We start from the raw sequence: 18,633 nt of genomic DNA on the forward strand, positions 1-18,633 counted from the left end.
TGGACTAATTGGTGACATCATAGTGGCATAGTGACATCTTTCACATATAGACTCTGTATGGGGGGGGGGGGGGGGGGGGGCTTTTGGAATCAGCCTCAAGAGTCCATTAGTTTTTGGCTAATCAGTGCTGGTTTTATTTTTAACCCTATAAATCATATATTAATGGCATCCAAAAATCTGAAATTCAATACTAAACACAATGTGACAAGCCAACGTATTAGACCATTTAAAAAATATTAACATTTTCACTGATGTCTCCAACTAAGAAACTAAAGCTGTGTGGCTACAAAAGAAAAGAAACACTAAAGTAGGATTTTCTGTTTGACCTAACAAAGGTTAAAAATACTTATTTTGCGAGACTTCAAAGGTATTTGTTTTGCACTTGCAAACTACTTTAAATAAATGAAGGGGCAGGATACAGACAAAGGTGTATTGTGTCAAAGGAGTTGTAAAGGGCTGTGCTATTATGTGCAGTTAATTAAAACAGCTGTCACAAAGCACTCAGAAATAACATGAAAGAGGCAGGTTTGGAGTAATGACTGCATGTCAATGCAGCGTTGACTTTATTCTCAAACACATTATTAGAATCTAAAAATAAGGAAACCATAATGGGTGCTGTTGCCCAGAGTGCTTTCATCTGCCAAAAAAACCAAACAAAAAACACATTAATACAAAGAGATACAGAACGAGAGCGATATGTCTCATTATCATTAACACTAGAACAAAAGCTGATTTAAAAAAAACAAAACAAAAACAAATTTAAACACAGCCAACCCAGCAACAGTTAAAGTTTCTTAAATAGCCTCTGTGAACAGAGAGATAGAGATGACAAAAGAGACCATGCAACCCACTTGTGCGTTCTCATTAACACTTCACACACTCACACAGTTTGGATCCAAATCAATATTATCAACAGACATATGCCAGGAGGAGGAGCTGTCATCATACAAAGGGATGTTTTTTTTCAGCAGACAATTGTTTGACATTTTATTATTTCATGGACTAAAATACAGTGGATTTCATCAAGAGAACAACAAACGTTCTTTAATCGTACACAATTATTCACAGTCGGTGCCTGGTTAAACAAACAGCTTCAGGTGCTCTTCCAGATCTTTTTCCAATTTGTCCTGAGCCGAACGAAGCGGTGCGATTTCAGTCATTATCGCAGTGTTCCACACTCACAGTAACCATATGTTCTCTGTCTCTGCAGACACCGAGTGGGACTTCAGACCAGACGGCATCAAACTGAGGGCTAACGTTCATGTGATTAAAGAACCAGTTATCAAACACAATTTGTGTCGTATTTGGTTAATAACATTTTGTTTTTTTTGCCGTTCCTCTGACTTTGGCTATAGAAGGAGACCGCAAGTATGAGTTAAAGAAAAAAGAAACGAGTAATTGTCCTTATATGGACAACTGAAAAGATTATGTTACAGCAATTTACAGCAACTAATTGTAAACACCATCCTTGCAAAAGAGGAACTGGGGCAGATGGGAAATCAGACAAAGGTTGGAGTATATACACCAATATACCTCTCCATGCTGGTGTACACATTTTCAGTTCAATGGTGGTACAATGCAGTAAATAGACAGTAGAAAGCGCCAAATGCAGATGTTTTGTCAGCATTCTCGAGAAATGTTCCATTCTTCTGTTGCTGGAACTATTATTTTAAGAGATAAACTAATTTATTCCGGATTTAGACGATCCACTGTGAGTCTGATTTTTGGCTCTCGCTGTGTTTAAGGATGGAGAGAACAAGCTGGAGGTTCTGTGGTGTGGCAGTAGAAGGGCTTGGCAGAAGGTTGATGCCATTTGGTCCTGAGATTAGCTCAGATACAGAGGTTTGTCTCTCTGGAGAGCCCTGGAAGCAGAGAGGAGAATCAATAAGGACATGTTTGACACGCTTCATTGTTTCAATGATGACCATGAGTTTTTCCCCTTTTGTTTCCTAACGAGCCTCAAGAAAAATCAAGTCTGTTATAAGATTATATGAACTGGTTTTGGTCATTTCTACTCTAGATTAATTTACGTTAATCCAAATCTTTTGTATGCCGAGGTGATATGCATTTAAAGTGATTAATGTAGACTGCAGAGTACACATTGGTTAATATTACAGGTAATACAGTTGTATTTCATTTTAATAGGTGTAATCCCACGCATCTGCTTTTAGGCATTTTTCTACATTCATATGGAAACTGAGAACTACTGCTAAAAGGTTTTTATATTTAGCTAAGATAGAAAAGCTTCTGCTTCACTGGATGGCTATCAAGAGCAGTGGGTAAATGTTCCTCACATTATTATATATGAAAGACTAATAGAAACACCACATTCCCATCATGTTTTCAACACCAACTTTCCTTTGTCTTTCATTGACATCGTCTCACTGTATTCTCTTATCCTTTAACAGTTTAGCAGCACCATCTGGACAGGTAACATTTTCTTTCTGTTATTTTGTTTAAATATATGCTGCACCTAGATAGAAACCCATCTAATAATAGTGCAGTTGAATCAGTGAGCAATGGCAGACAGGCTGGTTGTTCCATGGTGGAAGTATTTGCATTATTTTGTGTCAGCCAACGATAAGTGTCTATCAGCTGCTAAGGAGCTCTGCTTTGCATTTGGAAGAGTTACCTTAATGCTAACTACAGCTCCACAACACTAGTGGTTAGGCTCACTGGGCAGGACAGCCCTGAAATCACAGTTAGCTAACTTTTACTTTGGCTAAAGCTGTTAATTCAATAGAAATTACCAAGCTTTTTGCTGGTTATGTGGTGGTAGATATGCTAAATGCAAAAGTGAAAGTTAAATGCAAACTTTGACTAACAATCTCTCTTCTTACAGTATGGAATATAATGTTACATGCCAACTTTTTAAATGGTACTAATACTGCTATGTTACAAGTTACTTTTAAAAGTTTTGTTATCCAGGATTATAATAACATGTCACAGACTTCCACACAGGAAAGGTGTAGTCAGAAAGGGGTTGTTGCTGCTCTTGAAATGTATCTTTGATGTTATTTTTTTCCCCCTCCATGAACCATGTTTTCTTGATCGGATGTGGCCACTGCCAGCTGTAACCACACATCATCTAACATCACTGCAGACAACAACACGTCTGTTGAGTATTGGGTTTCTTTTTAAACACCTGCAATCCAGTGCAGTGTTAGTACACACCCGTTGCCATGGTAATCAGTGCTCCAGTCCAGAGAGGGGTGATGATTCGGTGTATGCCGACCCATCTGGTGGTAATCCACTGATGATGACATCACTGCTCCACTGTTCATGATACCTCCACCTATTGGCTGGTAGTCAGATTGGAGGGAGGGAAGGTAGCCCTAAACAAACAAACAAACAAACAAACAAACAAACAAACAAACAAACAACCAACCCCAAACAATTAAATTCAAATTCTATTTATAATGTGCCAAATCACAACAACAACAACTGCCTCAAGGTGTAAACAAACAAAACGATTATAACTTATTTAAAATAAATAAATAAATTCAAGAGGGAGCACCATTAACAATAAGTTAGTGATTTCAAATATGTATCTGACAAAAAAGGAGACCTTGAAAATATTCATTCTTTAACGCAATCATAATTACAAGCCCACTTTGTTCTCTGAGTGGCCACTTTCAAAGCTTGCAACAGGACAGGATTTGTGAGCGCCGCAGTGGAGGGTTCTAAAACAGTAACATATTGTGGCCCCAGATATAAATGTATGTGTCAGATCACATTAGCTGGTGAAATAATTTAGCAAGCTAGCCAACTAGTATCTCCACTTAGATGAAAGCAATAATGTTAGCAAGAAGGTTAGTATGTACGGATCCCCTCTGATGACATGGTCCAAAAAATAAATAAATTGTGGCCACAAAATACTACTTCGTGGGCACAAAATAGTATAACGTGGTAAGCCAAGCATCTGTTTAGAGAGACCGTACCACTGTAATGGGCTGGCGCCGGCGACTACCTACCCCCGGCACATGCATGTACGAATAGAGTAGAGCCGTGGACACCTAGCTTGTATGGTCTTGTTCTGTTAATATAACCAACTAAAGGTCTTTTGTTCTATTTAAGTGACTCGCCTCCGAGTTGTCCGGCTAACCTCCACACCACATGCCTGCTGGACCTACTAGCCGCTCCTTCCTCGCCAGACCGCCGTTAGCATGTTAGCCAACATGGTAGCGTTAACACAAGCCAAAAGTTTATGTTAAACCCAAACTTAAACTTCTTAAACCCAAGCCCCACGTTTCAAATTCCCTGCTGATGACCGATAGTTAAATACAATACTGGTGCTATCTATACTGGTTGATGAGATGGTTTGATTTCATAGATAAAATTTGTTTTTATCTGGCAAAAAGTTAGCTTACCTGCTAGTGCTAACAAACTGCTTGAGACCCAGTGCGACAACCATACAGCACATTTTTACACTTATGTAGCGATGCCATGCATTTATGATTCCTAGCATGCACAGCAACAACAATACGATGACAATTAAATATCTAAAAAATAAATAAATAAATATTATTTTAACAACCTGTAACACAAAACAGTTCCTGCTAAAGGTGGAAAAAGATTAACTTATTTCACCTATTTCCCCACTTAGGTCACAAATGCACTGTGACTTGCTTGCCTGCTAATATTGCTGCTAGTAAAATAATAATAAAGTGTTTTTGTCCTTATGTGGACTTTGTGTCATAGAACGAGTCTATGTCACAGCTGCTCATTGTTGATGGTGAGACAGGAAAAGTAGCATTGAAGAAAAATACTGGGGTCTCTCTTTTGTTACACTAGATGCATTCAGACAATAGCAATAAAAGTGTTTAACAAGAAAAAAATGAAAGGTTTAAAGGAGAAGTTGTCCTGAATAGTCTGAGAGGGTTCACTGTGCCAAACATAACTTTAGTGAAAATTTAGTCACAGTACTTGAAAAAAGCAGGTAAAAAGTAAAAAAAAATTTTCTTGCATTAAAGTGTCATTAAGGAAAGTTTTAATGATATACTGTTTATTTCCTCCTTCAACTTGAATTAGTCCATGGACAGCTGATGGGTTCTGAAAGCCAGCTATTAGCACATCTTTGGCAGAATGGTTTCAGATGAACAGAGATAGGAATGAAGTTCTGAATGAAACTCACGTGAAAAGGAGAGGGATGGGTCGCAGGTTCATGAGCAGTAATTACAGAATTTTGAGAGCTTTTCTGATTCTATCTCCCAGGAGGAGGGAGGGAAAAAAGTGAAAATGTAAAGTTAGGAGGAAGAGGAAAAGAGGGGAAAAACATCAGCAAGCATGACTCTAACCATAGGATACTCGAGGGAGGAGAGAGATGGAAAAATGAGTGTGTAAAATGACAAAAGTGTGTATGTGGGGGAGGGGGGACTGAAAGGGAAGTTAATCTGAGTGTTGTGAGTGAAAGAAGAGAAAGAGGAGGACAGCAGGTGGTTTGGTTCCCCCTGCTCTCCTCTCCCCCTCCTCCTCTACCTCACCTATTCATCTATTGTTGAGCAAATTCTTCTCCTTCACTCCTTCACAAAGACCCCATCTGCCTCTTTTGTCTCTCTCTCTCTCCTCTCTCCCTTCCCCCATCAGTTCTCACTCTTGACTCAGTAAAAAAAAAATAAAACTTTTAGCGCTCTGTAGCTGTGTCCTCTCATTTTTGCCTTCTCTTTTACTTTTCTGTGTTTTCGGTTCTCTCTTTTTCTAAAAATATGCAAAATGGAGGAGAGAAAGGGATTATGGGAGTTGGGGATTAAAAAGTGTACCATAAAAAGGAAGGGGGATCAAATGGGAAGTGAGGCTCAGTGTTAATCTTCTGATTTTAACTATTCTGGAGGAGACCGTCTTCCATGAATTCATATCATAGCTGTTCATCTTTTCTTTTTCCCCTCTGTTCGCAGAAATACTAAATGAGCAGCTAACACTGACAGTAAAGGCAGAGAGGCTGACTGACAGACTGATTGACTCTGTTACAGTCGAGGTAAGTCCTTTTTCAGCTGTGTAACATTGTCGGTTTAACTAATCTTAAAGTGACAACATTCAGCCATTTAGACATTTAATCACTAACATTCAGGCAAATCCACATCAGTGATGGAGAAAGCCATGTGTTATGATCCAATGTTGTCAGTGTTTTGTTTTATGCGTGACTCCTCCCACCAGAGGATGGCTGTGGGTTTTTTCCCCTTTCTCTTTTAGGAGTTGGACACCTGGGTGTGCCTGCCGAGTAGTTGGGTTGAGTCTCTTCCTGTCCTTGGATTGGATAATTGGCTATCACCTCCAGTATTTAGCTACCAGATGACAGCCACCTGGCCCTCTCTACTAGCCTCCACCATCCAACAAATAGCATGAGCTTTTGATTCGTTTTTTTTGATAGAGTGTCTGTGCAGAGTGAGTTTTCGTCTGTCTTCGCTGGAGGGTCCGAGGGACCGCTTCAGCCTTTTGTCTCCGCTGGAGGGTCCGAGGGACCGCTTCGGCCTTCCGTCTCCGCTGGAGGGTCCGAGGGACCGCTTCGGCCTTCCGTCTCCGCTGGAGGGTCCGAGGGACCGCTTCAGCCTTCCATTCAGCTGGAGGGTCCGAGGGGCCCGTCCGGCCTTCGTCTGTCTTCGCTGGAGGGTCCGAGGGACCGCTTCAGCCTTCCGTCTCCGCTGGAGGGTCCGAGGGACCGCTTCAGCCTTCCGTCTCCGCTGGAGGGTCCGAGGGGCCCGTCCGGCCTTCGTCTGTCTTCGCTGGAGGGTCCGAGGGACCGCTTCAGCAGCCTGCTCCGGCTGGAGGGCTCGAGGGGCCCGTCCAGCCATCAGCGTCGCCTGCAGAACAGCAACCAGTGCCTTATGCGCTGGTCCTTACTCCTCCAGGACTCCTCCAGCATTGACATCCGGTACAAAAAGGGCTTAGAGAACGTCATGGCTGATGTCCTCTCTAGGTCATGAATCAAACATTTCATTTGGGGTTAAATGTTTGATTTTTGGGTGGGGGGAAATGTTATGATCCAATGTTGTCAGTGTTTTGTTTTATGCGTGACTCCTCCCACCAGAGGATGGCTGTGGGTTTTTTCCCCTTTCTCTTTTAGGAGTTGGACACCTGGGTGTGCCTGCCGAGTAGTTGGGTGGAGTCTCTTCCTGTCCTTGGATTGGATAATTGGCTATCACCTCCAGTATTTAGCTACCAGATGACAGCCACCTAGCCCTCTCTACTAGCCTCCACCATCCAACAAATAGCATGAGCTTTTGATTCGTTTTTTTTTTTTGATAGAGTGTCTGTGCAGAGTGAGTTGCAAGTATAACCGTGTGTGTGTCTGGTGTTGGTATCTTAGTTTTGTAAATAGCTGTAAATAGATTTGTAAAGTAGCATTTTAGATTGAGTATTTAGTTCACCTTGTATATATTGTTCACTGCAGCAGCCTAGTAGGCGTGAGAAGCCATTTTTGTTGATTAAGTTTTCTCCTGTTTTTCATGTAGAAAGTTAGGTAAGTGAATTGTCTTTTGTTTGGTTTTAATTTTGTGTAGGAAAGCGTAGGGACCATTAGGGAGTTTTGTTTGTTATTTTTGGCACTGCTCACTGCTGAAGCAAATAAATGGCTGCTTAGCATTTTAAAAGATATTGTTGTTTGTGTTCTTGCTTGGGTGGAGTGTGAGTGGGCCAACTTCTTGTTGCGTTCAATACACGTCTAGACAATGAACGTAACACATGGTACCTGTGCCAAAAGACTTCAAACACCTGCCAGCAACACCATTAGTGATGGGTAACCACATGTTCTTACATGTAGTTAAACAGCAGTATCTGTGTGTTGTAGCTGTCCTCACCCCTCACACCATCTCAAAGTATTACTAGCAAAAATGACTTTTGCCAATTATGCAGCAAATGTGGTTGGTGCATTGCACTTTTTTCCTACTTCCACATCAAACCGATATCAAACGCACAAACACAACGGTTGCTGAGCAGGTTCTTGGAGTTATTTAAGATTTATGCTAAAACAGATACATATAATTAAGACATGGAATCATTCTAAGTGAACAAAATCTTTTAGTAAACTGAATCAAATGCTGCGTCACCATTACGGTCCAACACACACATAAATGACCTTATGACCCACATCTGATGGAAACAGGGCAGCGACTTGTCCCTGCAGATTGATTGTAGGAGAAATTAGGAAACACACATACATACACACGCATGTATCATTATCATCATAGTAAGATTTATCAAGTGCAACTGACCTGTGTGATAGCAGGGGAGTGTGCCATTCCCATTGAGTGGCCACTGAGCTGCTGGTGCTGATGGTGTGGATTGTGCAGCCCTCCCAGGTGTGCCTGGCTGTGGAGCGGAGGGCTGATCTGGAGAGGAGGGGTGGATGCGGCCGCTACAGTGCCAAGGGACATGGCTCCCTGATGGGGGACGCTGGCTCGTGGCACTGTCCCTCTGGAGGACAAAGCCTGGAGCTGGGGATGTATCTGAGGGTGGGGAGGGGGAAGATGGGGGCTGAGGCCAGGGCTCGAGGTGTGGGAAGGGTGTGAGGGGTGAGGGTAGGGCATGTACATGCCTTGATGGTGATGAGGAGGGAGAGGGTGGCTGAGTGGGCTGGAGGAAGGGTGCTGCCCTGGGTGACCAGGGTACACTGAATGTTTGGGTGTAATCATGGAGGTAGAAGAGGGGGAAGATGAGGAGGAAGAGTGGGGTTGTTTCATTTCAGATGGGTCATTGTAACTCTGTAGAAGAAGAAAAAAGAAAACTGAAAATCAGGAATTTTCTGACCCTTCACTCTTATAATCCGTAACTTAACTTGGCGTGCATCAGTGTGTTAAGCGCACCTGTGAAACCAGACTGGCTCTGTAGGCAGCCAGCTGTTTGAGATACTCCTTCTTAGCTGTCTCAGTCTTCTTCTTGTACACCTGAAACGCAAACATTTAACTCTGAAAGTGTGAACCTTCATCACAGCATTTGATAAACAAAAGGCACAACTACAAAAATTAGGTTGGATTTAATCAGAATAATAATAATAATAATAATAATAATAATAATAATATCACTCTAGTGCTGAGCTAATGTCTTTTTCTAATAACACAAATTTATCAATTCCCAAAGCATGTGCCAATACTCTCTGAAGCCCAGCAGCGATCAGTCCAGCTGACATGCCACTTGTATAACTGTTAGTAGAGCTGGGCGATATATCGAGTTTTTTAAAAATATCGATATATTTTCATACGAGATATAAGATGTGACAATATCGTTTATATCGATATAGTCTATGTTACGTTATAATTATACTTGTGGAGCCGCAGGTTTGCCTCTCTTTCGTCCACTTTTGTCTCTAAGCAACGTTACTCGGCCTCGCCTCTCCTTCACTGAACACAACTCCGCCTCCCCCATAGCTTCACCTGCAGGCAATGACAAGATGAAAGCGGAAAATCTCCGTTAGCGAGTTACCGCGGATCGCCCCGTGCGTGGGGCTGGACGGCGTCAACGTGTTAGCGAGCTAACCGCGCTAACGAGCTAACCGCGCTAACGACATGCAGCCAGGAGGGGCTGCACGGCCTAAAATCCTTTCATTTTCTCAAAAATCGACAGTGCGCCTTATGTATGAATTCTGGTTGTGCTTACTGACCGCGAACCGATTTTATGTGGTACACAGCGCTCGGCAATCTGTCAAAAAATGTTTTAATATGACTTTGCTAAGCTACGGAGCTGCACCGCTTGATGGATTGTCGGAGGATTATGGCTACTGAGGAGGAGCCTCGCGGAGTGATACGTACTGTGTGTGTATAAGGACCACAAATGGCACCTGTTCAGAGACGTGGTGCAGCTGTGAAATCTGTCTCTTTGTTATTATGCTCAGCGTCTATTAGTTTACATTTTGACTGCACAATTGTGAGCTTTTTGTTATGCACAAAAACAACATTGTTTTCTTTTATTTATGGACCATGATTATTTAGTAAATGCTGATAATTTATTTTTGAGTAATTTCTTCATGTACATCTACGCTGTATGTAAATAAAAGTGCCCGTGTGACATCTGGGACACAGTGTGACTAAGAACTCTCTTTTTGTTCTTAACTTATGGCTTTAAAAAAAAATATCGAGATATATATCTTATATCGCCATCCAGCTAAAAAATATCGAGATGTGAATTTTGGGTCATATCGCCCAGCCCTAACTGTTAGGTTCACATTAATGACTGTGAATCTCATTGGTATTGTTAGAGCTCACATTCCCCTAATAAACGGTTGATTCCTGTCACAAACATGATGCTGACACTTATCGCCTTTTTCACGCACTCTGCATTTGCTTCCTTTATGATGTCACAGAATAAAATGAGCATGTTATGCCTCAAGGGCAAGAGTGCAGTAATGCTAGTGCTTCTCTGAAGCTATATCTGCACTCCACACTGTATATAAATGCCACTTGTTTTGCACATGTTCAACTACCAACCTCTGTATATTTTATATATTTTATTTTATTGTTTACTCTATTTAATTTGTAAAATATGTATATACACACACACACACACACACACGTAGAAAAACATATTTAGTATACACATCCAGTAATGCATACACTCTTATATTGTACTGTGGTGGGGCGTGGTCTGCGGTGCCGTGCAGGGAGGGCGGACGCACCTGCACGGCATCCTTAATCACGCCCGCCTAGTTAAAAACACGGGGACTCAGGGGTTTGGGCTTTTGTTGTGGTGAAATGTAAATAAAGATGGCTCTGAATGATACTCCGTGGTCCCGCCGTGCCTTATTCTCGCCACATTGGTGCCGAAACCCAGGAGGCAGCACGGCGGGTCCGTATCGGAGCCAGGGAATGGAGGAGCTGGCCCAGAGGGTGGCCGAAATGGCGGCCGCCCAGCGGGAGCAGGCGGCGGAGGTGCGTCGCCGGCAGGAAGAGCTGCAGGACCAGTCCGAGCGCCACCTGGAAAATTGGGGAGCTGGCGGCGCTGCTCTGGGCCTGGGCGCCACCCCCACAGGTGTGTCCCGAGGACAGTGAAGCGGTGGAGGAGCCGCGTGAGGCACCTCAGCATCCAGAGGTGGCAGACGAGGCGCGCGGGGATCTGCGCCTGCCGGAGGAGGGGGAACAGCCGGGTGAAGGGCTGCTCCTGCCGGGAGCGGTGGATGAGCCGCTCCAACCGGAGGCAGCAGAAGAGGCGCGCGAGGGTCTGCGCCTGCTGGAGGAAGAGGAGCCGCGCGAGGGGCTGCTCGAGCCGCAAGCAGCAGCAGCAGCAGCAGCAGCAGCAGCAGCAGCGGCGGAGGAGGAGGAGAAGCTGGGCGAGGGGCTGCTCGAGCCGGGAGTGGCGGCGGAGGGAGTGTACTGGCCACCACCAGAGGCCAGTACACTCCACACTTCTGCCCAGCCACCTGTGAGCTGGGGCTCACGCCTGTGCCGGCCGCGCCGGGTGCACCTGCCACGCGTCCGACTTCCGAACCAGATTGGCCTGCGCCGCTGGATTCGCGGGCGGCCACCTGAACTCGCACCTCCCCGTTGCTTGGCCGGGGCCTGGGGGCGCCAGCTGTCCGGGCTGATTCCCACTCCCACTGGCGGTGGGGGGGAGTAGGTTCGGCCGGATGGCTCCCCGGCCTCAATCGGGCGATGGGGGTATGTGGTGGGGCGTGGTCTGCGGTGCCGTGCAGGGAGGGCGGACGCACCTGCACGGCATCCTTAATCACGCCCGCCTAGTTAAAAACACGGGGACTCAGGGGTTTAGGTTTTTGTTGTGGTGAAATGTAAATAAAGATGGCTCTGAATGATACTCCGTGGTCCCGCCGTGCCTTATTCTCGCCACATGTACATATATTTATTACTCTCAGATTTAGCCATTCTTATATTTTGCTTGTTTTATGTTATTGTATTTTTTTTTTTTTTTGCACACCTCTGTTGCTTGTGAAGCTCGCACACAAGAATTTCACTCGCATATACTGTACCAGTGTACCTGCACATGTGATGTGACAATAAAAGTGATTTGATTTGATTTATTTAGACAGTGGTGATATAAACAAATCACTAATGTCAACATTCTCTCACAAATATAAAAATAGCATTTGCCATCATCCCAACCTCAATTTTGCATCCTAATTTTGGATTTTACTGTAAACTGATACCAAATACAAAACACAGATGAGAGGAATGAGAATCAGTTCTGTATATTATGCAAGTACCAGAAAAAACGACTTACTGTTAAATCTAATTTGAGAATACCTGTTTTAGCTTCATTTCACTGTTGGTACTCAGCTTTTAAAATGCTACTGCTGATTTTTAAGGATCTTCGTGGCATCCGTCCTCTATATGACCTGCTAGTCAGACATGAGCTTCGATAGAGCCTGAGATCTTTGAACAGAGGACATCTGTTAAAACTGCAGCTGGCAGACATTTGCTGTCAGAGCCCTAAGCTGTGGGATGAACTGCCTGAGTATTCAGGTTAAGTCGGTCACTCACAGACCAACGAAGACTAACTTATCGGTAAGCCTTTTCTGATTTGATTTTGATCTGTTTTAATATGTTTTCTCTCTCTGCTTAATGATTTTTAGTGTGTGTTATGCTTATGTTCTGTGCAGTATTTGATTTTCTGATGTGCTTGCTTTGGGCCGTGTTAATCATTTTGTTTCAAAATGAGCTCTATAAAAGTGAAGAGCCTGCCTTCACAGTATCAGTTTTAACTAGAACTTTGCAGAATTACTATCAGTTTGGTTGCAATTTTGTGCAGCAAACCACCAAATATAAGCAGTGACACTCATCGGAATCAATATGAGTCATGGGGGTGGGGTGGTGCTAATGACATTTTTGGAAATGTTTCACATATGAAGGGAGATGTCACAAAAAACTGAACTACTGAGATACAGTGAAATTTGTCTTTTCCTATTTATTATCCCTTATTCCTACTTTAGTACAGCCTTCCCTCCCCTTACCTGTTTCTCTTCTTCTGCCAGACCATCCCACATGGAGGCCACAATTTTTGACACCTCCCCAAAGGTGGCATTGGGGTTCTGTGCCTTGATATTAGCCTGGGTGTCCCTGAAGAACAACGCGTAGGCAGACACTGGCTTCACTGGTTCATTGGGGTCCTTTCGTTTCTTTTTCTTTGGCGTTTTCGGTTTCTTGGAGATGTCCGCTGCTGCTGGCCTCTTCTCTCCCTGCCGAAACAGAATAAAGGTTAACACTGTATATAGAGAAAATGTGAATGGATGAATATATAGATCCTAGGTCACCAATAGGTGGACTGCGACTATTATTATTTTGACAGACTGTTTTTATTTTTCAGCTTTTCTTATGTTTACGGTAAGGTTATTTTAACCTCCTTTGTCTGTACAGTTGTCATTGTAATTAATTATTAAGGAAAAACATAGAACAATCTCAGCCAATCAAAAAAGCGCATGTGAAAACAGTAATTCAGAGAAACAGACAGAGAGAAAAGGAGTGTTAACACCGAGATGGTTTGCATGTGAAGTGTAGTTAAGGAAAAAGAAGAAAAAAGGAAACTTAAATGAAACCTTTTCATTTCTCAAAATTAAACATTTTATTTGAAGACACCTTTTTTAAAAAAACCCAAAAAACTCCAAATCCTGTTTTACTTGAAATGAGAAAAGAACATTTTATTATTATTTTATTGTTAGAGTACCTGCCAGTCCATTGTAAAAGTTAATTGCAAATGTTAAAATACTGTTAAATTGTACTTTCTTTTACAACTGTCAGTCTACTTGAAAACATATTTTAAATATATATAATTATGTGGAACTTTATGATTTTCTGGACCAATGTTTGAGGAAATTTTCTCTAAGTGGACCTCCTTAAATTTTACTTGGATACCCCCGAAATAGACTGACAAAGAGAAATTTGTATATAACACGTAAAGCATAAAATGTTAGAATGTAAATTAAATATATCCTTAAAAACTGTAGAGTGAGTGATTTTCTTTCTGTTGTCAGCAAGTTTGCATTTGAACAATTCACACCAAAACTGTTTTTAAAACATGTCCTCAGCTAATCTTTGATGTTAAGCAATAAGTAAACCGCAGAGATGGTCTTAGGGAAAGTCCCCACCAGCAGAAGAGCCTCTCAGTAGAGTGGTTACAGTCATTGCTGCGCTAAACGGGTGAAGTCGCCATAATACCTCAGCAAAAGCAGCACATCTGCACAAACGTTATTGTCTATATGGTTCTAAGTTATTCTTCTGAGAAACTTTCACTAATTACTGATTATCATTTAACAGTGTTCAGATCATATACTTTATGTCATAACAACATAAGCCCAGCTGAGGAAGAAGAATTTTCTATACTGTTAAAGAAATCCTTGTATAAATGTGTGCTTGAGGTGCACATGACGTCGGGGGCTGATGTGCAGTTTGCTCACATTTTTAAAGGGCACACTGTATACCATGCTGAGATGCGTCAAGTTATTAGCTAATAGCTTTTTGGAAACCACCTTGTTAGTGCAAAAATGCCTGTCAAATTGTGTCATCTTTGACAATTTTCATGGATTTACCTAAAGAAGTAGTATGTAGTCATATGTTTTTGCAACAGGCTGCTAGTAACGATGTGCCTAGAGGTACAATTTACAGTTGCGTCATTCATTGCTATGTTATCTAATATGTTATATGTTGAGGTCAGTGTTATTAAGTGGCTTAGTGAACAATTCTCTGAAAATGAGTGAAAAAGCAGCTAATGTCCAAACCATAACTTTGAAAGACATTCAGAAAGCTGGAAAACTAGTGCTCAATAACACTTTAAAAATGACAAGAAATGATATAAAGAAATGTTGAGAAAGGGCGTTTAAACATAATTAAGTAATTAATGTTTGACTGAAAACAGCAAGTGTGAAAATAATACTACACACAAACTTCAGTCTCATGAAGGAAAGTACTGGACCCAGGGTGCAAAGTTATGACATCATAATGACACGATTGGTCAAGCTGCAATAATGACTCTTGAGCAACATTATTGCGTCTACAAATTATATTAAAGTGGTATCAGTTGTGCTGCTTTCTCTATGATTTGATGGCTGCTAGCTGTTGCAGTGATTTTCTATAGAGAAATACATTTTCACTTAACCAAAACAAACTCATCTAAGCTGCTTCATCAGCACAGTATGTGCTTTAATCAAATTCATCTGTCTGCAGCCTTACATCATAGGAAAAAAAAATCCTCCTGCTGTTATCTGATTCACGTAACATCACCATCTGGCCAGTGGCATAACCAAAATCTTTGGCTGAAAATTGTGTCCTCAGGCAGGATCCTTCACTTGGATTATGAAGAAGGTCATATTTAGCCTGTAATGCTGCACCACAACTGCACTTTCTTTATCATGGTAAATTAATGCCTTTAATATTGCTCTTATGAATAATTTTTCTTCCTTAAAGCACTCTAAACCATCTGTGAGTAAAAGCCGCCAGATAAATTAATCTGCATTGTCTAATAAGCACACTGGGTTTTCCTGAGCTTGCATACGGCTCAATAAAGGGGTGCCCCTGTTATGATGTGTATGAGTATCAGACTCATTTTTGCTCTTTTATTTTCCACCCTTCCCTTCCTGGAGAAAAAAATTACCTGCACAGTGGCTTATACCGTTTCCTAACTATAGTGTGTGACAAAGTTGGTAAATATTATTCAGCAGCACAGTAATAGTTTCATTTCCCCAGAAAACGAGCAGTTAGTTTGGAGCGGTGTGAGACAGCCAACGACGAGAGAGCTGATTTCTGTCTAGTTGATATGCATGGAGAATGCCTCCATGATGACACATAACATTATTAAAATAGCTCTCTAGTATCTATGCACTCACAAAAGAAAACACAACTGGGTGTTACAGCCCAGCAAGATGTGAGTCATTTGAACAGAAGATGCTGCGTCCATGTGTCTGTGTGTTGTTACCCTGAGTCCATCATCATTGTCGTCCTCGTGTGCTGAACTGGAGGGAGATGGAGTGGCAGATTTACTTCCAGGAGGTGAAGGGGAATTATGGGTAGCAGAGTTCCCACTCAGTCCCAGCTGGGATTGGTTGATGGTGGACAACTGGTTTTGCTGGCTCATGCCTGATTGGCTCTTGGGCCCAAGCGCTGCTTCGATTGGCTGTTGGCTGCTGGTAAACCGAGAATCTGAATTCACCATCTGCTGCATCTGTGTAAACAAAACAAGTGATTATGGCAGTGAAAAAAGTGGATGACTTCCCTTTGTTGCATTTATGTTTAAAATATTCCAATCTGCTGTCAGCTCTCTTAACTTTTCATTATTGTACATTATTGTAGAATCTTTGTTCCAAAAAGGCAAAACACATTATGTAATGCACTACAGCCTGGGATGCAAAATCCAATCAGTATTAGTTGATTTGGATAAGAATTTAAAAAAAAATAAAAAATGAAGCATCCTTGATCTGGGCCTCTGTGTGTGGACATTCTATCCCTCATTTGATCAGGTTTTGTCTCTGCTATGCAGCAGTCCAGGATTAACTGATAATGAAATCTCACAGTAATGGTGGTAACAACTGACAGGTCTGAGGAAAGATGGTATCAGAAGCCCAAAAGTATTCACTACAGATCTTAAACTCCACTGCTACTCCCATGAGAAGCTAGTGCAAAACTTCACATGTGGGAGAGGATGAGTGCAAAGTAAATAATAACGTACTACCTTACTGCGTGAGTGCCTTAATTATTAGACTGCAATGTCTGTCAAATCCCGGGCTTACGTTTATAACAATGGTATGGTGGATACCAACACTTTTCACTGAGTTTTCTGTTATTTATTCCCCCTTACAAACAAAAAATTATTTTATATAACTAAAAAAAAAAAAAAAAGCAAACTTTAAACTTAAAAACTTTCTTTACCTTACAATATAAACTGATGTGAGCCAATTGTTGTTGTGAATTTATATAAATAAAAGTCAATTGATTAACTGTATGAACACAATGAAGGGTTGAACAATGCTGAACAAATCCCACAAAAAACTCAAAACATAATATTTCATCTTTTTTGTTAATGTTATTAAGTAGATGTCAAAACATATTTATTAAATATAGAAAATCATTTACTTATAGAAATGAATGACTTGATACAAAGATATCTCCTTGTGTCCCGTTTTTGTGTGAACACTTGTAATAGTTGAGTTTTTACTGCCATTCCTAAGGTTGAGCTCTTCTTGCAGTGAGCCAGTCATCAGCGATATTCAGTCCACTTCTCAGGAAAACAAAAGTTATCACTGCTAACACCACAGATGTGGGGACTTTGACACCTATGATCACAAATATGAAGACGGGACTCCGATGATGGCTTGTATTTAGAGTTTCCTCTTAGTAAGCATGTGAATAATAACGGATGTGGTCTAGTGTGATGTGTCCCTGTTGGGAACATGTTACCTCAACTCGGCTTCTGTGTCTCGGCAGCGGTCTCTGCTTTGGCGTTTCGATAGAACTGTGAGTGACATTTCTCTTACATGGGAACAGGTTTCAGAACGATGTGTATGTGCTGATGGAAATGCTGAAAATACGAGCTGTGGTTTGACATCGCCTGGGTTGGGACTTTAATAAATGTCATAGTAATAAACTGTCAAAATACCCTATCGCCATAACTTTCCACAAATGCTTTTGCTCTTTGCCAGATTTATTTGACAGCAAAACTATAAAAAGAGGAAATGATATTAGAGCTTCATTAAAAATCTAATATTTTCTTACTATACCTACTGAAATAAAATTACAAATCAATTTTTAGTTATTTTATTTGATTACAATCTTACTATGCTCAACTCTATTACAAATTTTAAACTGCCTGATTCTGAATAACAAAGAAAAGGAGCAAAGGTACCAATGGAAAATTCAGAGCAAGATATGTAACAAATGCCCGTAACATCACGAGTAGCAACAGTTAACTGGAAATAAAGGTCGCAAGGTTATACCAGAGGCTGTAGGCACAAAATAACAAAACTGTTTCACAGATAAAAACATTATCGATGGAGGAAAAAAAAAAAAAAAATCTGATTTTCCTTTGCGGGGGTCATTTCTGATGATGGCCTAAGACAGCCACAGAGGGGAAACCCCCGAAGGCTGAGTAATGACTGACTCATGCCATGAAACAAGTGCTGTATGCGGTATTTTCACACCTTCACACAGGTGTGGTTATTACTGGATTTCATTATGAAAAGTAGAGGTGAAAAATTCTAAATATGTTCCTGTTTTTAGTCAAATACAATCTGTATCACTCCTTTGCATGCAATCTCAAAACTGCCAGCAAGAGCTACCATCATGCCTGAACAAACAGAAAAGCCATTTACCTACATGACATTTTATAACAAGCATGCCAAATAAAGGATTTATAAAGGTTTTTTTTCCAAGTCAATTAAACAACAAAATGTCAGCTTAGTAAACATAGATGAACATACAATATGTTTAATGTGTAAACAAGACCGCATATAACATTCAGGATACTATAACAAATAAACTGGTCCTTGGTTTGGTCCTAAAATTATTTAAATACAACTTCAGATGAGCTAGAAAACATATTATATATTACAGCCTGCCATTATTTATTTAACAATTTAGTCAAAATGCAGAAGCACCATGTGAAAAACTAACCATACCCTTTGCTTCCATAGAGGTTAAGACACTAAGCGGCAAACATCAGGAAGTGCGAGCACCTTAATGTTTTGGCATTTTACAGGTTTGGAGCATTCAG

At 41.3% G+C, this 18,633-nt stretch overlaps 1 protein-coding gene across 1 annotated transcript in view; it reads right to left on the reverse strand.

Moving 5' to 3' along the window:
* Positions 1 to 526: 526 nt before the first annotated feature.
* tox (thymocyte selection-associated high mobility group box) overlaps positions 527 to 18,633 on the reverse strand; it is a 71,626-nt gene continuing 53,519 nt past the window's right edge. Inside the window, exons 5-10 of the mRNA XM_040039527.1 lie at positions 15,844 to 16,089; positions 12,890 to 13,114; positions 8,799 to 8,879; positions 8,208 to 8,696; positions 3,175 to 3,335; positions 527 to 1,862 (exon numbers count right to left, since the gene is read on the reverse strand). Coding sequence (XP_039895461.1) covers positions 1,826 to 1,862; positions 3,175 to 3,335; positions 8,208 to 8,696; positions 8,799 to 8,879; positions 12,890 to 13,114; positions 15,844 to 16,089 — 1,239 coding nt within the window. The 3' untranslated portion in view covers positions 527 to 1,825. The remainder of the gene's footprint in view (positions 1,863 to 3,174; positions 3,336 to 8,207; positions 8,697 to 8,798; positions 8,880 to 12,889; positions 13,115 to 15,843; positions 16,090 to 18,633) is intronic.

The sequence above is a fragment of the Simochromis diagramma genome, unplaced genomic scaffold (assembly GCF_900408965.1).
Source record: "Simochromis diagramma unplaced genomic scaffold, fSimDia1.1 OVJJ01000337.1, whole genome shotgun sequence".
NCBI classification, from domain to species: Eukaryota; Metazoa; Chordata; class Actinopteri; order Cichliformes; family Cichlidae; genus Simochromis; species Simochromis diagramma.